Consider the following 23,400-nt stretch of genomic DNA (forward strand, 5'->3'; position numbering starts at 1 on the left):
TGCTAGGTGAACAGAACTATCAGGCGAAAGAAACTCTGCCTATTTGTTTGCGCCTCGGTTGGGAATTGGAATATATATATATATATATATATATATATATATATATATATATATATATATATATATATATATATATATATATATATATATAATATATATATATATATAATATATATATATATATATATATAATATATATATAATATATATATATATATATATATAATATATAATATAATTTATTTATTTATTTAATTTATATATTTATATATATATATATATATGAGCATAACGGGCCAACCCCTCTCGGTGTTCAAAAGAGAACTTGATAAACACCTACAAATGATACCTGATCAACCAGACTGATTCATACGTGTCCAATGGCCTGGTTGACCTCACCAGTCAGGAAGGCTGGTTAGAGACTAGGCCGCTGGGACATTGTTTCCCAGAACCGTAAATAGGCAGGTTGATATCAAACTGGCCAGGGCCACATAAAATGCCATATATGGTCTTGCAGGCAAATTACTTCTGCATTTGAATTAAATTAAATTGAATTATCATTATTCATTGAACTGTTTACACTATAACCTTCACAATTTTCTTTTCTTTTGAAAACATGTAACAGTCCACTCACAGGATGAGTGGCGCTGCCCAATAAACTCGTCCCTCGGGGCAAAATTAAAAAAAAAAAAACTCATAAAATTTAAAGATAAGGAAAGCATTGACAACAGTTTATAAAGAAAACACAAGTATACAGAATGCATAATATATGGCATATCCCTTTGAACTGAACTCTTGTAACAGAGACCCTTCTTCAACAGCGCCGTGCAGCCGTCTCTGGGGCACCCAGCATCTTTGCACATGGTGTGCCAGGAGGTCGATCTGCTTTTACTGAGAGCACTTAAGCTGTGTCAATGTGTAAAAGATTAATTAATATTGCATTACACCCTCCACAGAGCGGATTGTGATGACGCCGAAGGGCAAGACGGCCACGTCGACGACCATTATGGTGGAGCGGCGCAAGATGGCGCCCCAGGAGGGCAACGTCCACGTGGGTGGGGGCCAACACTCTGGCATCATCATCAACAAGGATACTAGGACCGGTGAGTGGTAGTTGTGACCAGTGTGTGTTGCGATAAAGACTGGCGAGTGTTGGTAATACCTTACCAAGGTAATAGTTACCAAGTTGGTAATAATGACCCGTGTGGGCAGAGGGGAGATGAGCTTGGGTATGGGTGACGCTGTGCCAGTGTATGAGTGTTAAGAGGCACCAACCAATGTGGGTATGTGGGAGCAGCAAAGTACTGGCCGAAACGCTGTGTTTCGGCCAGTACAAACGATTATATACAGAACAGTAAACCGAAAAAAATTAAACTTAAAAGATGCTATGAGAGTGTCGATAACATTAAGGATTAGACAAATTAAATTATGAACTAAGAAATATCAGAAAAGTACTGTGATAAATAAATTAAAAAGTTAGGCTTTAGGGAGATAGTGAGTTGCTAACTAAATAAATGATAAATCCGAAATTACAAAGTTCACAGCCTTCTCCAATATATTTCTTATTAATTATATTCTAATTTGTTCTCACATTATTGATTTGTTATTTTACTAATGCATGCTTGAATAGCAAACCAGTCTTCATTTACTGATCACAGTATGAATGGTCATAGTATTATGCAGTACAGTATACAGTACATTGATTTAAGATGAATCAGGATGGTATTTCTTGCAAACCCCTTGATGGCCTGTAACACAACTGATGTACTGTATATTATGTTTTCTTAGAAAACTTGGAGGACACACCCGCCCACTTGCAGTTGGAGTTTAAAGTATTCTTAATTAATGCTCAAACACAGAAGCACACACAAGAGAGCAGACAATTAAGATTTTGGTTCCAAAGTTGTGTACCTGAGAAGGAAAGGATGAGAAGCGCACAGGAGTTCTTCAAGGAGTTAGTAGCGCCTCTAGAGTTTCCAAGAGGTAAATCACTCTGTTTTGTCTAATATATAATGCAATATACAGTATTGAACTTCATTGCATGCAATTATTTGTTTTTTTTTACATAGTTCAAGTTTGTGACATCTCCATGATAAATACTACACATTATGTGAACGTAATGGCTAGATTATTAAAAAGATAAAATTAGTTGCCAAAACTTGGTATTAATATTCCGTCTTCACTTAATTATAAAATGTTTATTTCAAAACTTGTGAAAATCAGGTAATCTAAGGAAAATAACTTGTATATTGTATGAGAACTGTACAGTAGTTAGACCGCTGATGCTGTGTGTTCATTTTTCTAGCTGTATTAACACTGTACAGAGTTTTGTATGCATTAAGTCTATAAATAAGTATATAATTGAAATGTAATTTTAATATCAGATTATGTGGGTTTCATCAAGAAGATAATGAAAATGATGCAACACAAATACAAAATGCTGAGCAAGACTGAGGTAGAACTGAGGCAACTTGAGGAATCTGATAAACCACCAACCAGACCAAGTGAGTGATGAATCATACTTCTCTATTATCCAAGGTGTTCCCTCTCTGTTAAAACTATAATTTATCACTTCCTGGTGGTACATAGTATATTTAAAATATATATAATCCTGTGCTATATACTGTAGGAATCCTTTGGTTTGTACAATTTCAGATAACATAAATTTCTACTTCAGCAATTTTGTTTGTAACACCAAGAGTAGGAGGTGGGGATGCTCATGTATGCTAGTCTGTGCGAGGTTCGTGATGCACAAGTTGTTGATGCACGGCAAGACTTACCATGAGGGTGTTTTTCTTTCCCTTTGTTGTCTCTTTCCCCCCCCCCTTTTTTTTTTTTGTTCATAATAGCTTATAAATTTGTTGAGGCAGCATTTGAAAGGACCAAAATTTTGAGAAACATTTTTACAATATAATCTCTCTTGGCTTTATACAATGAGATCTTTGAGAAAACTGAGCAAGATAAAACAGTTAACATCACTTGTGGTTCTGGCTTTTTGTAGACTCAGGTGAGTCATGTAATGTAGTCTGAGACGTGAGGAAAGACCACATTCATCTTACAATTTACTGGTTGGTAAGAGGTTCAACAGAACTTGGCTAAGGAAAGAGCATTAGAGATGGTCATCAGAGTACATCAAAGGCATAGTCAGAAAGAACAGTGTTACACTTGAGTGAATTATAGAATTGTCTTCAGGTACTGCAATCATTCCCCTTCTCCAATCCCAGCTCCTTGCCCTTGTATCTCTTGCAAATGCCATGTAGTCATAATGGCCTAGTGCTTTTCTCTCATAATTACCTTGCCTTTAATACTGTACATGGATTGAAACATTATTCAAAATTTCATTACATACTGTACAGTATATATATGTAATGAATTTTTTGTGTCCGTAACTCAACAATAAAACAACCATTTTCAAGACAAAGTGATGAAAACATTAGAAAACATTAAAATATAGCCTAATTAAAAAAAAAAAAGGCACAACTCTAGTGTCTTAGGGCACTCTGCGCACTACAGTGGTTAAACTAATCCTCTAGTGATGCACAGCATTTCAAGCAAGTCTTAAAACTAAACGGAAGAGAGAAGTGAAGACAGTAATGCTGTGTGAGAGTGGTTTTGCAACAATGTGCCTAATCTAATATTATATCCTTTTCAATTAAATATCCACTGTGCTACAGTAATTGGATGTTATTGTTCTGTATGAATGCCAATTTGTTTACAAAACCTTAAACACTTTCTTCATAAAGAATATAAATATTAACATTTATATTAATTACAGGGGACAAGTGGTAACAAATTATAATATTGGTTTATATAACTAATGGCTATAATAATATGTATAATATTAATAGTTGGGTGGTATGACTTATGTAATAAGTTTAAGCATATTCTGTTGCTTTTATATATATACTGGAAGCTCTTCTAACTCGTCTTCAACACAGCAAAATTCTTTAGCACTAATTATATATTATGCTTGCTAGGCTGCATGTTAAATAAGAATGAGTATAAAAGAATATGCTTCAGAAGCAAAGAATCAATTTAAAAAGAATATGCATCAGAAGCTACAAACTAGTTGACATTTCCTGAACACTTGCAGAATCTGGCATCAATAACCTGATTCTAACTACTGTACTAGATTTGAAGCTCCAATATTTGATGTTCTAAATAATAAATGAAAGCTGTGAGTATGCTCAGAAGGATTTCTTAAATTGTTTGGGCTTCTGACAAGTTAGCTTTGACCATAGTGCTGTGTTTGAGGTATGGAAAAGGTCAGGGTGTGACACAAGCATCCGAGGGTGTATGGAAGACATGATTGTGATGATACAGGTTAATGATGATGCAGCTTAAATAGCTGCAGCAGTGGAGATAGTGTAGCAAGATGCTTTAAAACAGTTAGTGAAAATGTGTAAGAAATTTTGGGATTTATAAAAGCATGATGCATGCATAGACAATGCTAATCAATAAAAGCATAAGCTTCATGAATTTGTAATCAATTTAGGAAACTTGGATGCAGTGAGAGGGAAACAAGTCTCATTGCACTCCAAGAATTAATGTCAATTTTTCAAGGTTCTGTAATGAGAACATTTGCTAGTCAAAAGTAGTAAAATAAATTAGTGATTCTAAAGGATCAAGACATTAGCATAGGTGAGAAGAGGCATGGTATACCCTTGTACAATGAGAGAAAGATAATATATGATTCGAGTTCTCATGCTAAACACAAAATAGAGGTGCATGATAAATAGTACAATTTGCTTTAGGTTTGTAATGAGTAGAGTTCAAATTAAATGCATTAATTATGTATATCATGATTATATTCAATGAAAGGATTGACATGAAATGATGATAATTTAATATAACCATTCTTTGGTGTAGAGAAAGACATGTAATATTGCATGTTAAAGAAGATTGTGTTGACATGTTTTGGGGCTTGTCTTCAGGCAGGCCAGGAGTGGTCCTGTACACAGTGGGATGCAGTGAGCCTGAGACAGGTGCTCTTCACTACCTGTTTTAAATTATACTAACAGTTTTGCAGTGTATTTACTCAAAGATTATGTAGATTTTGTGTGTGTGTGTTTCTTATTCTTCCCTACAATGAATTACTGAAAATGTGTGACTTTCCTATACCAGAGATGATTGTAGTTAGCTCTAATATCAGAGGATGATTGGCTACCATAACTGATCTGTATTAATGTATTTGTGTTTGTCTTGTAACTTTAAAGGTGTGAGAATTTTTATTTAAATTGTAGTATGAAGAAAATTAACTGATATAGAATTACAATACTGTTGTAGATTATTTAGCAATATGTTTATTTTATTCACATTTTTAATGAGTTTACATTGAATTTGGTGCACCTGTGTGTTTAATGATAATTTTCATGTGAAATGATAGGTTTATTGTTGTTCATGTGACTGGCACAAGAACTTGTTGTCGCTGATCAGTAACTGAATGAGTAACCACTTAAATGTCATCTTGCCCTTGGTAAAGGGTACTAGGCCAGGGGCTGCCTGTTCTTATACCCTTTATCCAAATCAATTATGTAAGGCCTATTATGTTTGAAAAGTGTATGCACCCTTTTGCACCTCACACCATTCATTTTAATTATTCATATTTATGTACAGTATTTATTTGGCTTAGAAAGAGTACAGTATATTTTAAATACATTGGGATAAGTTCTTATTACGTATAATATTCAAAGGTTCAAGATTTCTGAATTGCAATAAGGCAAACTGTATTAATAAAAATTACTATTAAAAATTTTACAAAATGGTACTATACAATAGACTATGCAGATGTTTCAGCAAAGACTATCAATTGATGAATTCTACCAAAATTTCATCTGAACGATTGTGCCGATACATACTGTACGTTTTATCACCAACACACTGCTCACCATATCCTGTACATTGTTCATACCATTTCTCACTTCCTCACCCACTATGTCCATCACTTTTTGGGCCTTCCTCTCCTCCTCTTACCCTCAAATTCACTCAAATACACTGTTTTCACCAGTCTACTATTATCCATTTATTCATGATGTCCAAACCAATTAGGTATGATCTCCTCAGTCTTGCAGTGTGTTGACCTTTGCACCTGACACCTCTCCATAACATTTTCATTCTTTACTTTAGTCTCTTATTCAGATTATTTATTTTTGTTGCTCAAATTCTTGATTCTGCACTCTCATACTACAGACAGCCTTTGAGGTGTACAGAGACAATGTTTTAATAAAAACTGTGTAAATAACAAATTTAAACAAATTATTTGAAGGTACAGTGTATAATAAAAAAAAAATTGTAAAACACATGCACAGGATGAGTGTGTTAGCCTGACACTGCCAAGACCATGAAAAACTCATGGATTAGCAGAGATTATATGCATTAATACGTGCTCGAACTGTGAAGTCAAAATTTCCCTGCACATCACCAAAATTTGAATTTTCCAGTACTGCATTGGAAAACATAAGCCCCAGTACATAAGGGTTGATACTGTGACCACTTTATGCAGTCCTCTGGTTACATCTGCATATTTCTAGCATGGTTTTTCTAACCAGGGCTTCCATTACCCCAGCCAGTTACTTTCCTTGACTTATTCTGCTCTCAACTTTGATTGTTCAACTTTCCTCTTCTATGAGCTGTTTTACCTTATTTCCTTCAAGCACTTCACCTTTCATATTTATTTGACAGAAATCCTTTTTCTTTCTACAATCCTAACTTTACTTTCACATACACTTTTCAAGTCTTCTCTCATGCATATCAGCAAAATGTTAAACTAGTCTACATAAATCTCTCTCTCAAACTACAGTATTACTTTCCCATTGCTATGAACAGGAAGCCTGTTAGGCTTATCAATATACAGTATCCGTTGTTACATGAACTTGCTCTTCTCACTCCATAAAATTCATATCGGTACCTCTTTCCATCAATTCAACTCATTAGACTTTCAAATTATTCTCTGCACATACTTCTTATCCTCTCTTTAACCATTCAACATTCTCCTGTCTCTCTCTTTAACATTCTTATTTATCAGTTCACCAGAATGTGTTAAGTTTATCAGTGCTATACAGTGTAATACAACTTGTGGCCAGAACATAATGAACAATTTATTACCTTTAATGAAGTAGAATAATACTGCCAGTCCCAATACTAATATCTTAACTAATCAGGCCATGGTAATGTACACAGATGCTACCTTTGCTACAATATATCCATAAAATGCTGTAATTAATTTTAAGATATGTTTTAGAATATTGATATACTGCACATACTCCTAATTTAAGCAATATACTATGAATCTTTTACAATATCTAGAGTGTTTTATAATATACTTATATATTCACATTAAACTCTTGGATCAGTTTGTGTAATTTTCCTGTGTTTAGAAATGTTTATTTTTTTAGTATTGTGTATTGCCTATTTCAGTGGAGGATCAGAAAACTGAATTAAGCGAGGAAAAAGTGTTGGAGATGATCGAGTCTTCGTACCCTAACCCCATTACTGTAAAGGACATGGCCAAGTAAGTGATAAGTGTTTTTACAGTTACTGACCTGGTAACTGAATACCTTGGGACCAAAAGGGTATGATTGTCATAATGTTTTAGCACGCATGTCTGTCTGGAAGTGAATGTCTGGAGTGAGGGAGGGAATTATCAAGGGAAAGTGCCAAGCCATTACGACTGCAGCACTTGGAAAGGGTCAGGGGTAAGGATTTGGGATGGTACGGGGGTAAAGAAATGGTTCCCAAAAACTTTGAAAGCGGTTGGGCACCAACCGCTTTTAAACTGCAAGAAATAAAGTGAAAAATGAAAAGCAACAGAAGAATCCGTGGTTCAACCAGGAATGTGCGGCAGCAAAGCAATTGATTAAAAGAACATGGCAAAACTACAGGAAAAACAGAACACCAGAGAGCAGGGAGAGATACCAAAGGGCCAGAAATGAGTACATCAGAGTGAGGAGAGAAGCAGAGAGACAGTGCAAAAATGACATTGCAAGTAAAGCTAAGACCCAACCAACACTGCTCCACAGCCACATCAGGAGGAAAACAGCAGTGAAGGAACAAGTGATGAAACTGAGAAAAGGGGAGAACAGATACACAGAGACCGACAAAGAGGTGTGTGAAGAACTCGACAAGAGATTCCAGGAGGTCTTCACTGCACTAAACAAGAAGAGGTCACTGCACTAAATGAGGAGGCAAACCGAACAACCTTAGAGGAAATTTACCTCACCAGTGATGAGGTCAAAAGGAATCTGTTGGAGCTGAATGTGTCAAAGGCTGTTGGGCCTGACAATCTCACCGTGGATTCTAAAAGAAGGTGCAGAAGCACTAAGTGTGCCACTCTCTCTATGGTGTATAACAGGTCACTGGAAACAGGAGACCTTCTGGAAAGCTGGAAGAAAGCTAATGTAGTCCCAATTTACAAAAAGGGTGACAGGCAAGAGGCACTGAACTACAGGCCAGTTTCCCTAACTTGTATACCATGCAAGGTGATGGAGAAGATTGTGAGGAAAAGGCTTATAGAGCATCTGGAGGGAAACAGCTTTGTAACACCACCAGCATGGGTTCAGAGATGGTAAATCGTGCCTCACAGGCCAATTAGAATTCTATGACCAAGCAACACAAATTAGGCAGGAAAGAGAAGGGTAGGCAGACTGCATTTTCTTGGACTGTCAGAAAGCCTTTGACACAGTACCTCACAAAAGGCTGTTACAAAAGTTGGAGCAGCAGGCAGGAGTAAAAGGTAAGGTGCTCTAGTGGATAAGGGAGTATCTAAGCAATAGGAAACAGCGAGTAACGGTAAGGGGGGGAGGCATCAGAGTGGCGAGATGTTACCAGCGGGGTTCCATAGGGATCTGTACTCAGACCCATCCTGTTTCTAGTATATGTAAATGACCTTCCAGAGAGTATAGACTCATTCCTCTCGATGTTTGCTGATGATGCAAAAATTATGAAAAGAATCAAAACAGATGAAGATAGACAGAGACTACAGGACGACCCGGACAAACTGGAGGAATGGTCTAGAAAATGGCTGCTAAAGTTCAACTCAGGAAAATGTAAAGTAATGAAATTAGGCGAAGGAAGCAGAACACTAGGTACACTAGGTACCATCTGGGAGGTGAAATCCTGCAAGAGTCAAATAGAGAGAAAGATCTGGGGGTTGATATCACACCAAACCTGTCCCCAGAGGCCCACATCAAAAGGATATCATCAGCGGCATATGCTAGACTGGCCAATATAAGAACTGCCTTTAGAAACTTGTGTAAGGAATCGTTCAGGACCCTGTATACCACTTATGTAAGACCAATCCTGGAGTATGCAGCTCCAGCCTGGAGTCGATACCTAGCTAAACACAAGACGAAGTTAGAGAAGATTCAGAGGTATGCCACCAGACTGGTCCCGGAACTGAGAGGAATGAGTTACGAGGAAAGGCTAAGGGAGCTGAACCTCACAACCCTGGAAAACAGAAGAGTAAGGGGAGACATGATAGCCACCTACAAAATTCTCAGGGGAATTGACACGCTGGACAAAGACAAACTCTTTAGCGCAGGTGGAACACGATCAAAGGGACACAGGCGGAAACTTAGTACCCAGATGAGCCACAGAGACGTTAGAAAGAATTTTTTCAGTGTCAGTGTAGTTAACAAATGGAATGCATTAAGTAGTGTTGTGGTGGAGGCAGACTCCATACACAGTTAAAAATATAGATATGATAGAGCCCAATAGGCTCGGGAATCTGTACACCAGTTGATTGACAGTTGAGAGGCGGGACCAAAGAGCCAGAGCTCAACCCCCCGCAAACACAACTAGGTGAGTACTTGGACAGTCTGGGATTGAATGCATATCTGCAAGCAAGACCATCGCTCTACCATCCAGCCCAAGTGGTTGGACATGTCTGAAGTGAATGATCTTCTTGAGGTTATCTTGAGATGATTTCGGGGCTTTAGTGTCCCCGCGGCCCGGTCCTCGACCAGGCCTCCACCCCCCAGGAAACAGCCCGTGACAGCTGACTAACACCCAGGTACCTATTTTTCTGCTAGGTAACAGGGGCATAGGGTGAAAGAAACTCTGCCCATTGTTTCTCGCCGGCACCTGGGATCGAACCCAGGACCACCGGATCACAAGTCCAGCGTGCTGTCCGCTCGGCCAACCAGCTCCCTGGTGAGACATGATAGGGAAGGAAATGAAAAATAGAACCAGTGAAGAGCAGGGGGTGCCATAGGGACAATCATAGAATCTCATAAACATCAGAGGTCCACAGATATTCAACATTCTCCCAGCAAGTATAAGAAACATTGCTGGAATAAATGTAGATGTCTTCAAGAGAAAACTGGATAGTTTTCTTCAGGAAGTGCTGGATCAACCGGGCTGTGGTGCCTATGTGGGCCTGCGGGCTGCTCCAAGCAACAGTCTGGTGGACCAAGCTCTCACAAGTCGAGCCTGGCCAGAGGCCATGCTTGGGAAATAGAAGAACTCCCAGAACCCCATTCAGGTATGCAGTCAATTCTCATGCCCATCTGTAATAGTTGAGTAATATACTGCATAATGTATGTAGTACAGTAATAGTGAAAATAAAGGTAACTTGGGAATGGAAAAAAATGGCTGCAGGATCCTCCACCTTATGGCTGAAGGATGATGGCAATGATTGTTTGCCTTGTTTTCCTTAGGAAAACAAGCTTTTCCTGTTTTGGCTTAATGATTGATCCACAAGCTTCCCTCGTCTGAGAGAGCACTAGATTTTTGGTCATGGCTTCGGGGTAGGCTTGGGTGGGTCAGAGACACCTGGTATGATTACCTGAGGCTTAGCAGCTCCAGCTTCTGTGGGGCCCACCAGAAAAGGGCACTTTATTATAGTCAATACATCATATTTCATTTAATGTATGCTTAACAAAGAAATACAGTAGGGAGGAAAATATTGAAAAAATTCGTAAACTATATTCCTTTAATATCTTTCATAGAGTACTGTAAATTTTATTCAAGTGATTTATGTATATAATTTGTGATCTATTCTTTGTGTGTGTCCTATATTAATTGAACTTCCATTTTTATCTATACTGCATATAAGACTGAAGCAATTAGAGTACAATACTTTAATTGCATAAATTTTTATTAACAAATGTAGAAGCAAATTACATCCCATAATTTGTCAAATGAATATTAATTACATAAAAAAGTTGATTGAGAAAATTTTATGACTGTAATCATTTTGTATGCTATAATATTGATTTGGATGTACTTTATTGTAACAAGTATGCATAAATGAGAGCTTTAGTTTAGAATTGTGTCATACAATTTAGTACTGAATGCTGATTTACTTTACAGGCGAGCATCAGCATCATTAGAAGACGTAGAGCTGTATATTACTGCACTGACTGAGAAGGGTCTCATTAAACCAATGGCTCCTGGCTGCTTCACACGTATTGTACAGAATGAAACGGATGTAAAGGTGTGATTTTTTTTTTTTCATGAGCTTATTGACATAACATTTTATAAAAAAAAAGGAAAGAACTATTTAAGAGTTTAAAAGGTTTTGAATTAATAAAAACATTGAATATTAGTTCATTGAATACTATATATTTTGGAATTGTTAAACTGAGTGAGACATCAAAATTCAGAAATAAAGATGACTACCTTTATTCAGAAACACAAATTCGATATACGGTACAGGGTATTATTGAAAAGAAAATATAGTCCATTTTTATAATTTTTAGGTTGTGAGACAGATGCCAACAATAACAACGAACAAGCAACCCACCATCGCCATTATCACAGCACACTATTCAGAGAAGTTAGCTGTTGACACCATGATTGAAAACCAAGAGACCTTTGTCAGATATACCACTGTTGGTAAGATCAATTGTATCTTCATATAGGTGATGTTTCGTGAATACATTTACTTTATCTGCCTCTTCATACAGATGTTCTTTAGTGTATATCATTACAGGAATTTTCAAAATAAATTACAACAAAAATAAATAACTATTAAAGATTTTATTATTACAAATATTTGACTGCTTCTTTATAGAGTTTTCGTTCTTCATATAATCTGTATATTGAACAAACATTTGCATTGAAATATTGAACAAATAGATGAACATTGAGTGTATTCAAGGAAATTTAAAGGTAGGAGGAGGAGGAATGAAAGACAAAGAACATGATAAACATACATGGTGAGTTGAGCGCGTGAGGTAGCAGAGGCAGTGTGAACAGAACACAAGACGGTGGCCATTTAAATTAGTTTAAGAGTTAAATTTTTGTTTTTGTTTTATTTGATTACATTCGAAGCCCTTTACACCTAATTGTATGAAGTAAGTAGTAGGGTGTTGCTGTGGATATATATATATTGCAGAAATGTAGTGGTGCTTTTTCTGTGTGATGCTGCAGTAATGTTTATAGTGTATAAGACATGGCAAATGGATAAAGGCTCTTTCTTATTCTTATTCTTATTCTTATTTTTATTCTTCCTGTCTGTCTGTCTGCTCTCCTGTTTCCAATGAGCTGATGCCTCCCTACCACATACAAGTGGGAAATGAGATATTATTATGATGCATTAATTAGATTTAGATATACTGTATCAGGATAGAGACATATAAATCCTGATATCCTTGATGCATGGAAAACACTGAAGCATGTGTTGTTAGTAGTGATAGGGGAGATGATGAAATGTGTTCTTCGGTGCTTTCATTGATATATAAAACAAATTTTCAGTTTTTTCTTCGAATATGCAGCATCTTTAGACCGACTACTTCAGAATAGTGGAAATGCTCGATTCTTTTCTTAATACTGTATGTCTAGTTGTAGAAAAATTTAGTTGGCAAGTTAAAGTTAATTGAAGGTATGTATCTGTATATCAGAGATCATTGTGGAATACTTTTGTTTAAAATGCAAGTGTTAAATACATTACCGAGATATTGTCTGAGGCCAGATGAATCCTGGGTATTTAAAAATCAACAATTAAATCCAAACAAGGTTATTTCTGTTGAAGTAGAGTATAGGAAGCTGAAGATACTAGACCACATTCACATGGCAAGTTGGTAAACACTCCTCCAAATAAGGTGATGCTTTGCTTACAGTTGTAGTGCAATATTGCAGTAGGGTTTGTTTTTATTATAAACTAACTTTAGGATAATTCATTGAAGAAAATTAAATTATCAGTTTTCAACTTTGTTAGGACAAAAAAAATCAAGCTCTGAGTGCATATGAAAAGCACTACTGTACTCAGTTTCTCCACAAAGGTAGATCCAACAGAATGCTGGTTAGGATCTAGTACACACTCAGGATGGATTAACATTCCGCATCAGCATAGTGGGGAACGTTTCAGACTGTCTCCACCCAGTCATGCTGGTGCTAGAGAAAGATGCTGTTCTGGGAAATACTAAATACAGCCCAAAATATATACAAAGAAGGTGCAATACATAAACTCAAAAGCCTCTCCAAGTACAACTTAGCAGCGAAGTGTAATGTATTCGATTTTGGGTGACAACATTCAAAGAGTACACTGTTTTTTTGTTTAATAGTCTTGGTTATAGCAATCGGATGTTTGAGTATAGATTGAGTTTTCCAGTGTGTCCCTAGCATCACTATGAACTCAGTATTCTACTTGGGGGAATTCTCTACAGTATTCTACATTAGAGAATTGAAAAATTCTCCATTGCACCATTGTGGAAAGTCGACCTGCCCTGATTGTGCCAGATCCTAACTAGAGGCCAATAATATCTTACCATGGCAAACAGTTGAATGAAATGGCTCAAATCCAACAAACGTATTTCATTAAATTATTTCTTACAAAAAATTACTTTACTGTATAATGAGGGGAAAATGTGTAAGCATACTTGAACATCTCACATTGAGGGTTGCTACATATATAACTATTTTTTAATTAGTAAAGAAAATTGTATATATAATGTGATACATTGACTGTGTGGTTGTTATTTGTACAATTATAATAAAAGATGCTTATATGTTTCTGCAGATATATTCAAAACAAATGTTATAAATTAATGTGTGATAACCTGCTATCATCATCTCCTCCCCACCATCCCAAGTAGTTCGTTGTCTTGATGGCAATAATTTGTAAGTGACACCCCAGCCTGATGCATATGAGCCATTAATGCTACCTAGTTCCCAAAAGCTACATTCCACTCGGTTTTTAAATTTTGTATCTCTCTCCTATAAGCCTACTAACAGTAAATTTTCCTTGGCTGCTTTCTTTACAGGTGGTACATACGGTAATGTGCATGGCAACCTGAGCATGGTAGAGCATGGTAGTCTACATATTCAGGTGGATGGTTATATATTCTTTGTAGGTTTGATGTACACAAAATAAAGATAAGTAATTAATGGCCTGTCTAGTGGATTTTGCTTAATCATATACATACATACAGTATTTAATTTTATTGCAGTTGTTACCCATATTCTTCTCGTAAAATGAACACTGACTCCTACACATTCTTTTAGGTTAAAGTTTCAATTAAGCTTTCATTTTTTATGCTTCAGTTCTAATGCTAATGTAGGCCTTGAAAATATGAAACAATTGATTTGATAAGATGTAGCTCCTTAACCCACTCAATACAACCTCATCCTGCATACAGTGAAACAGGAACAAATTCTACTACACAGTGCAGAGCAGGACTATACATTTTCAGGAAAGCTTTGAACGAGGGATATGTTGATGACAGAGTTAGTGTGAAAATATCAACATAATCGACAACGATACTTGGGTTACACACGTTTTTAATGTCGAGAAAATATCTTGCTTATAAATGTAAATACCTACAGTAAAGACCTATCAAACTACTTATTATATAAAAACAGTTGTAAAGAACAGACATATGTTAGTGTCAAAACCAGTCAGGGTTTATAGTAACTAGAGTACAATGTGTAAACATTCCCTTGTACTATTTCATAGGGCTGTCATTTATGTTTAAGAAATTAACACTAATTTATTAATATTGTTTTCAAACACTAAATGTTATTTTAATAGATGATCTATGAATGTAGGTACAGTAAGTGCTTCCTATAGTTTCAAAAGTTGTCTCGTCACACTGAATCCCGCACATGTTCAGATGAACTATTACTTTGGTCTTTTGTTCCCATGAAATGTTCACACATTTTACATTTTTTCACCCCCCCCCCCCCTTCCTGGATGGATGTGTGTGTATGTATGAGGGGAAAAAAATTAGTAGTTAGTAACAGTTGATTGAGAGTTGAGAGGCAGGCCGAAAGAGCAGAGCTCAACCCCCGCAATCACAACTAGGTGAATACATTGTACACTAGTTATTATAAACCCTGACTGAGCTGTATATGTTTTTACACTAACATAGGTAACCTTTACATTAGTAATATGAGAATTTTAAAATTTATGAGAATTTTCTACCGGTATATTACTGTAGTCATGATGTCTAACTACTGTAAATATTCAGTTATCTAGAACATAGAGTATCTGATGTCTTGAATATTACATTAATGTCACATTGGTGAAGCAGTCATTTACCAGTCTTGAGTAATGCAATGGAAAAATTACAAAAAGTAGTAGGGAAAGATAGGTAATGCACATAGAAATCACAATAGTGTGATGCATCAAATGAACAAATCCACAAGGGTAAAACCCTGGTTTGTGTCTCGGAGAGACTGCAGGATCTGTGTGAGGGCAGATGAACTCCCGGTTGCAATTCCTTTGCCATGTTGTGGCACACAATCGATTAAGGCGCATCTGGGATCCTCTTGGACGCAAGTTCGAACCCTCATCATAGCCCTTGTGGATTTGTTCATAGGTAATGCCTTCATTTAAGCAGAGCCCAAGCAAATTTATAAGTAAAAAATGCGTTGCCAATGAAATCATAATTTACATACATAAATACATTCAGTATGTATGTATTTAGAGTAGTACACAATACTGTAATACAGTATATAAGTACTATTCAGTACTTAAAATGTAGCAAAAAATACTTTTGCTAATTACAACCTACTGTTAACAAGTGTAATTTGGACAACTGCTCACCATTATGTAAGGCTGAGTTGTTATTAAACATTCTGGAAAAGCTGGATTCTGTGAAGTTTTAATTTTTTTACGAGGGGGTGGGGAGTTGTGTGCAAATCAAAATATGTTACGTACTTATTGGTTTGTTCTGTACATGAGAGCTGCCATTATAACTTCTTAGTCAGAAAGTTTTGAATATCCCAATTCCAGGTCTTGTCTTGAATTAAGATTTAATTTGATTATTTCCCTGTTATTACAGTATTAACGTGGAATATATTTAGATGTTTAACTTATGTTTTATACTAGTATACTGCATTATTTTGTCCTTTGTAAATATAAGTACTGTACCTTCAAATTCTTTTGAAGAAACACTTTTGTGGTTGCTGTAACATAGTGTATAGCATAATAGTTATATTCTAATTACAGGTGAGAGCAACATTTATACATTAGGTAACATTGGCGCACATAGAGTTGTGTGCACAAAGCTTCCAACTGTCGGTCATGATCGCTCTGCGTCCATTGCTGCTGGGAACACAACTACCAGACTACTTGGTAAGTCACTTTTATGATCACTTGGCATCCATTGCTGCGGGAAACACAACTACACAAGGCTATTTACAAAATTGCATTTATAAATTTATTTCTTTTAATTTAAAAAAACAAAAGCTATACAAAATGTTACTATGAGTCAACATGAATAACTAGTAATTATCTAAGTGTAGTTACAGGTTGAGAGCAACACTCATGGTGTCTCGTCTTCCCAGTACTCTTTGTCGTATAACGCTTTGAAACTACTGACGGTTTTGGCCTCCACCTCCTCACTTGTTCCAATCGTCTACCACTCTGTTTTCAAAAGAAAATTTTCTATTATTTTTTCGGCACCTTTGTCTCCTTAGCTTGAATCCTCTGGTTTGGGAAGTTGTTGATTTCAGGAATTCCTCTTTGTCAATTTGGTCGATTCCTGTTAGTATTTTCTTCTATTGTCTAGTTTGGGCATATCTCTAGTCTCTCCTCGTAACTCTTTGTTTTTCAGTTCCGGGAGCCATTTTATAGCATGCCTTTCCACCTTTTCCAGTTTATTTATGTGCTTCTTGAGATTTGGGCTTAATGCAACTGCTGCATATTCCAATTTTGTTCTCTCAAAAGTCATGAGCAGTTTCTTTAGTATTTCACCATCCATGTAATTAACCCTTAAAGTGCGCATCACTTCATATGAAGTGTAAATCGTTTTACCAGTCAACTGCGCTTCACTTCATATGAAGTGTATGGGTACCGCGCACGATTTGAATGGCCCGCGGTGTAGCTGGGGGTCCCATACGCTGCCCAGGGGCTCTAGTAAACAGCGGAGATTTTGAAAAAAAATCCAGCTCACGATCCGATGGCATGGGAGGCCTCAGTTTAGCGAGAGTCACCATGGCGAGCGCACGGTCAAACGCCTCACGGGCACGCACCACTCAGTCCCTCACCCCAGAGCAAATAGCCCACGAATTATTCTCTGAAGGTGAAGAAAGTGTGTTTGACGATTCAGACAACGATGAGGATTATACACAGTTGTCGGGTGATAGTAGCAGCAGCAGTGAAAGTGAGAATGACCGCCATGCCATGGCGAGGCCTATACGCTCTCCCATGCCTCCTCGCCCATTTTCTACCCCAATTCTACCACGACCTCACAGTTCCTGTGGATATTTTCTGTTTGAGGGTGACGAGTCAGAGGGAGGTGACTCCTTTTCTGGGTTTAGTGACTCAGATCAAAGTTTTATTGAGCCTGTGGCTGGTACCAGTGGTGTAACTGGGCGAGAAATTGTCGCGTCAGCAGCATCTCGCCCGGCCAAGCGCCACCGCATGGCACCACATGAGGGACCAAGACCCTCGTGTTCACGTGCACCCACCTCACGTGCACCCACCTCACGTGCACGTAGCCGCCGTGCTTCTCGCAGACGGTATTCAGCTCCTGGTCGCCGGTATGCATCGCTTCCTCGCCGTTTTTCCTCTGCATCTCGCAGGACGCCTGGTGTACTTGAGTGGAGTGATGGTGACGATTTTATTCCTAATATTCCTCACTTTGACGATAAAGATGTAGGGATTACAAACCTTTTCCCTAATCAAGGTGAGGACATGGCTGAGATGGAATATTTTACAGCATTCTATGATGAACCACTCATGGAATACATTGTACACCAAACGAACCTGCATGCTGCTTACCTGATTGAGAGGGAAATCACAGAATTTTCACGACTGCAGCGTTGGAAAAATACCACAGTGGCGGAAATGTATGTGTTTTTGGCACTCTGTTTGTTGATGAAGCACTGTCACAAACATGCAATAAATGACTATTGGAGCAAGGACAAGACAATACCAACACCTATATTCGGGAAATATATGTCACGAGACAGGTTTCAGATACTCCTCAGGTGTCTACATTTTGGAAGTGTTCAGGACCGAACACCTGATGATAGACTGTGGCGAGTGAGGCACTACATGAACGATGTTATTGGAAAATTCAGAGATTTTTACGTACCAGCACAGAAGCTGGTGGTTGATGAATCTCTCATACTTTTCAAGGGACGTGTTCCATTCAAACAGTACATTCCCTCAAAACGAAACCGATTTGGCCTGAAATTTTTTGTTCTTTGTGATTGTGAGACAGGATACGTGTTACACATGATTCTGTACTCGGCTAGTGATGTAGACATTCCCGGTAACGACGAACATGGATTCTCGGGGAGTGTAGTGAAGACCATCATGGCTCCGTGGATGAACAAGGGACACATTTTATACACAGATAATTACTATACAAGTCCCTTGCTAGCTCGGTTCTTGCTAGAAAATAGAACCGGATTGGTTGGTACAGTAAAGCCACAACGAAGGGAAATGCCTGTGTTTGACAACGACATTGCAGTTGGTGAGTGTCAGAGAAGGAAAAGTGATAACATTCTGTCAGTTCGGTGGAAAGACAAAAGAGAGGTGAACTTGTTGACAACAATTCATGATGGAACAATGGTGAACAGTGGGAAAGTGAGCCATAAAACAAATGCACCACTATATAAGCCAGACTGTGTTTTAGACTATAATATCAACATGCGGTTGATTGATAAATCAGACATGATGATTGGCACTGCAGAGTGTGTGCGGAAGACATGTAGGTGGACGAAAAAAGTGTTCTTCCATCTTGTGGACATGAGCATGCTGAACTGTTTCAACATGTACCTTGTGAGAACTGGACGTAAGCCCACTTTCCGTGACTTTGTATTTGATGCTGCAATACAGTTATTAGGAAAGTTTGCAAAAGATGTCCCAGGTATTCAGCGGCCCATCATAAACCCACTGTTGCAGCATGCTGGTACTCCACGCCTCGCTCACACTGAAGGCTTCCTAGCACACAAACTTAAGTATTTGCCACCTGGTGTGAAGCGTGCAATAGCCCAACGTGATTTCTTGGTGTGTAAAACAACGACACGTAGAGACAAGAAACGGAAGCTTGTGCAAACATGGTGTGAAACGTGTGGTATCCCATTATGTGCTGTCGACTGCTTCAATGACTACCACAGTCTAGAAATCTTCTAAGTGTGCTTCAAAGTGTGTATAGCGTGTGCGAGTGTGTAAATATGTAAACATATAAGCAGATAGCGTGTGCGTGTGTGTAAATATATACAAATATAAGCAGAACATACAATATAATAGACTGTAATGACATATTGCCGTAATTGAAAACATTTGTGTGCGCCTGTGTATACTCAAATATGCAACAATTATTGATACAAAATATGTTCAAACAGTATTTGAAACACAATTAGTGAAAAAAAATTAGATAAAATGCGCTTAGACATTGTAAATAAATAGCGCGAAAATATATTTGTGGCAACTCTGGCTGTTTGAGGACCGCGCGCAACACCTCCCGGGCGTGTACTGCATGAGCGAACATGCAGATTGTGACGTCATCACCGAGCTTCTCGGCTCTATTGCAACAAAAGTAAGTACAATAGAATTTTTTTTTTATTTTTCCCGTGATCAGTGAACAGAACTTAACAGATTAGCAAAAAAAAAAAAAAATTTTTTTTTTTTTTCAAAATGACATGCGCCTGTGTGGATAGCAGGATATTAGACCCCGAGCATGTTAAGGGTTAAAAGCAAGTCTGAAGTTGGAAGGTGATGCATACGCTCCTTTCACAATGTTCTTTGTGTTCCTCTGGCAAAAGCTTACTATTTATAACCACCCCTAGGTCTCGTTCTTTATTAGTTCCATAATTCTTTTCCACATAATTTGTAAGTTGTGTGTGGTCTATTCTCTCCAATTCCATATTCCATATCATGGCATTTATTCGAATTGAATTCCATTTGCCAATTGACACTCCAAGCATTTATTTTATCTAGATAAATTTAAAGGCATTATAATCGTCTGCTTCACCTATCTTCCCAGTATCTTGGCATCATCTGCAAACATGTTCATGTAATTCTGTATTCATTCCAGTAGATCGTTAATGTGGACAATGAACATTACTAGTGCAAGAATTGAACCCTGTGGTACTCGGCTAGTAACCCTCCTCCAGTCAGATACATTCTTTGATTACTGCCCCTCATCTGTCAGAAAATTTTTCATCTCTATCAGAGGTCTCTGTCATCCCTCCAGCATGTTCGTTTCCAGAACAGCCTCGTGTGGGACTATCAAAAGGCTTTTTTTTTTTTTTTTTTTTTTTTTTTTTTTTTTTTTTTTTTAAATCTAGTGTTGAGGAAATGAAATGCCTCTTTCCGGTAGAGCCCCATTAGCTCCCTGATACTATCTCGATGAGATGGTTTTCCACTACTGGGTCATATTAATTGCAAGAGTCCTGTTTGACCTACAGGAAACTAGAGTGAGAACCTGGCCCCTGTTATCACCACCCACTCTTGATATAGGCTCATGCTTGCTCCACCCAGGCCTATCACACTTCAATTGATACCTATTCTAAGAACCTCTCATTTATTGTTCCACCTATTCTAACGACCGATTATTTAGATCGTTAACTGGCTCCTTATTTACCGATCCATTGGCCGTTAAATCCAGGATATGGATTCTATATTATAATACAGATACAGATACGAATCACTACAAAAATCAGTGAGGAGACTGACTATTCTGCTATTGTCTTGTATACAATTCATTTTTAATGCTAGGTAAAAAATAATTGTTTAATCTTTTTATAATTTCAGGGACCTTCCAAAAAGTGGATCATGTGTTTTTAGTGGGAACAGCAGGCGGCGTTCCCCATTTTACAGATTACAACAAACATGTTCGGCTTGGAGATGTCATAGTCTCTGCACCACCTAGTGGACAAAAGTAAGTTAAATATTTTAATGCAGTGTAAGTTTACACACTGTATTATGACAGTACTACTTGGTACCTGTGTATATGACCAGTAAAATTAATATTCAGAATCTGGAGGTCAATAGGACCCCATAACTGCAGAAAAGGTAAAGGATAAGTTGAGGGATAAGATTTAATGATTTAAAATGATTTAGGTACATCTCAAAGTCTTATAGTAAAATGAAAAAAGCAAAACTTTCATACTTTTCCAGCAGGTAATTTGCAAAGAATAGTGAAAAGTAATTCGATCCGGGGTTCCCCAATTCATCCGGGGTTCAGGGACTAGCTCGGTTTTGTCATGGAGCATCAAGCTCTTCACTTTCGTTGCCTTATACAGTATTCGACTTGAATCTGGCACCTCGTGTGTTCACACGCCTTACCAGGGTTGTGGTGACCCGCATGCGTCTGCAAGGGGATTGGGTTCTGACTGACCTCGATGACTGGCTGGTGTGGGCTCCCTGCCGGTCCGGACAGTCGACACCAACTCGTTCAGTTGGCTCTGCCAGACGTATGGATGTCAGGAGGTGGACTTCTTCGCGTCGGTGTTGTCATGATGTCTCCCGGTATAAGGCGCTCTTCCCCGACTCCGAGGCTGTCAGGGTCGACACTTTTCAGCAGGACTGGTCAAGGTGCGGTTGCCTGTACCTCTTCCCGCCGGTTCAGCTGTTGCTTCGGATTCTGGGTCGTTTGGAAGGAATACCTTACCAGGGAATAGTAGTCCTGTTGGCCCCATGGTGGCTGGCCCAGCCATGGTTTCTGGCTCTGCTTGCTCAGTGTCCGAACCCAGAAACTTTTCCACGGCTTCGCCTCTTTCAGCAGATTGGTACAGTTCAGTCTGGTACGTGGCTGGTTTGATCTTCTCCTCTGATCATCGCGTTTGGTCTTTCTGATGCGGGTTTTTCACTACTGGTACTTGTATTGTGATCATATTCTTTCTCTCTTGGTTGTCTCAGGACCATCTTATGCTTAATACTGTTGCCCCGCATCATGTGGTGCTGGCAGAGCCGTTCCTGCTTGTGTTCGGGGTGGATGTTACTTCTGCTCCGTTTCGCACAAGCTGTCTCGTGCATTTGCAGGCGATGAGTCACAATAACGTGGCTGAAGTATGTTGACCAGACCACACACTAGAAATTGAAGGGACGACGACGTTTCGGTCCGTCCTGGACCATTCTCAAGTCGTGCATTGTTTCACCTCCGGCTTGCTCATGTGCTGCCTAAGCCATCCTGGTCATTGGACCGGGTGCCCTCTTTTCTCTCCTCTCCTTGGTTCGTGGTGGTTCCTTCTGTTTGGGATTGTTTTGACAAGGCTCCTTTCTTGTTGGCATTGGCCTCTGGGTGTCAGGTCAGGGAACTTCATGCTCTCCTTCGGCGCAGGGGTTTTTGCTTTTTCAGTTCTAGTGGTAGGTGTTTTGTTTGCAGCTGTCTCCTTTTCTGACAAAAAACGAGATGGCGACTTTTCAGAGGTGTACTCGAGTGGTTGATGCATGGTTGGTTCAGCTGGGGGGTCCATCATGTGTTGTCCAGTTGTGGCTCTTTGCCGTTATTTGCTCGCCACGGCCTCAGTGACCGGGGACGCACTTTGGGTTGACCCGGTTTCCCTTCTTCCTTGTTCCGTGGCTCGGGTCTCCCAGGTCGTCGGCAGGGTTATTCAGTCTAGCCAGTCTGTGGTCTATCCTCATGCCCATGACATTCACAGATTTGCTGCTTTAGGTGATGGTTTTGGTAATGGGTCTTGGGCTGACATTCGGGCGCTAGGATTTTGGAGGTCGAACAGGGTTGCCCATTACCTTGTTAATGTTCCTGGCCTTAGTCAGACGTGTGTCACTTTGGGTCCCAGGTTGCAATCAGTTTGGTCTCGACTCAAAGTCGAAATGTGAGTGGCGGCCGTCTCCCGGATAAGTCTTTCTTCACTTTTTCTGCAGTTAGGTAGCTCCGGAGAGCAAGAGGGGCTCTCCACAGAAAACCAGTGTTGAATGTGATGAAACGCCATTTTCTGGGTGAGTCTCTGAGGCTCCCTGGCATCCCTCTCTCCCTCCGGTCAGCGTATTTTGCGTTTTCATATTCAGCCTCTGAATTAAGGTTGGGTAGCCGG

The 23,400-nt window shown here is 38.6% G+C and overlaps 1 protein-coding gene across 6 annotated transcripts in view; it reads left to right on the forward strand.

The window, feature by feature from the left end:
- LOC123762678 (uncharacterized) overlaps positions 1 to 23,400 on the forward strand; it is a 136,802-nt gene that overhangs the window by 84,187 nt on the left and 29,215 nt on the right. For 3 of the 6 annotated variants that reach the window (XM_069332363.1, XM_045749350.2, XM_069332366.1), the window contains 10 exons: positions 957 to 1,103; positions 1,789 to 1,983; positions 2,385 to 2,504; positions 4,935 to 4,985; positions 7,417 to 7,510; positions 11,311 to 11,434; positions 11,700 to 11,835; positions 14,205 to 14,216; positions 16,394 to 16,519; positions 21,155 to 21,281. In XM_069332363.1, the coding sequence (XP_069188464.1) occupies positions 957 to 1,103; positions 1,789 to 1,983; positions 2,385 to 2,504; positions 4,935 to 4,985; positions 7,417 to 7,510; positions 11,311 to 11,434; positions 11,700 to 11,835; positions 14,205 to 14,216; positions 16,394 to 16,519; positions 21,155 to 21,281 (1,132 nt within the window). The remainder of the gene's footprint in view (positions 1 to 956; positions 1,104 to 1,788; positions 1,984 to 2,384; positions 2,505 to 4,934; positions 4,986 to 7,416; positions 7,511 to 11,310; positions 11,435 to 11,699; positions 11,836 to 14,204; positions 14,217 to 16,393; positions 16,520 to 21,154; positions 21,282 to 23,400) is intronic. The other 3 variants (XM_069332365.1, XM_069332368.1, XM_069332364.1) reach the window with 2 other exon arrangements.

Source organism: Procambarus clarkii, chromosome 27, assembly GCF_040958095.1.
Source record: "Procambarus clarkii isolate CNS0578487 chromosome 27, FALCON_Pclarkii_2.0, whole genome shotgun sequence".
Classification (NCBI taxonomy): domain Eukaryota; kingdom Metazoa; phylum Arthropoda; class Malacostraca; order Decapoda; family Cambaridae; genus Procambarus; species Procambarus clarkii.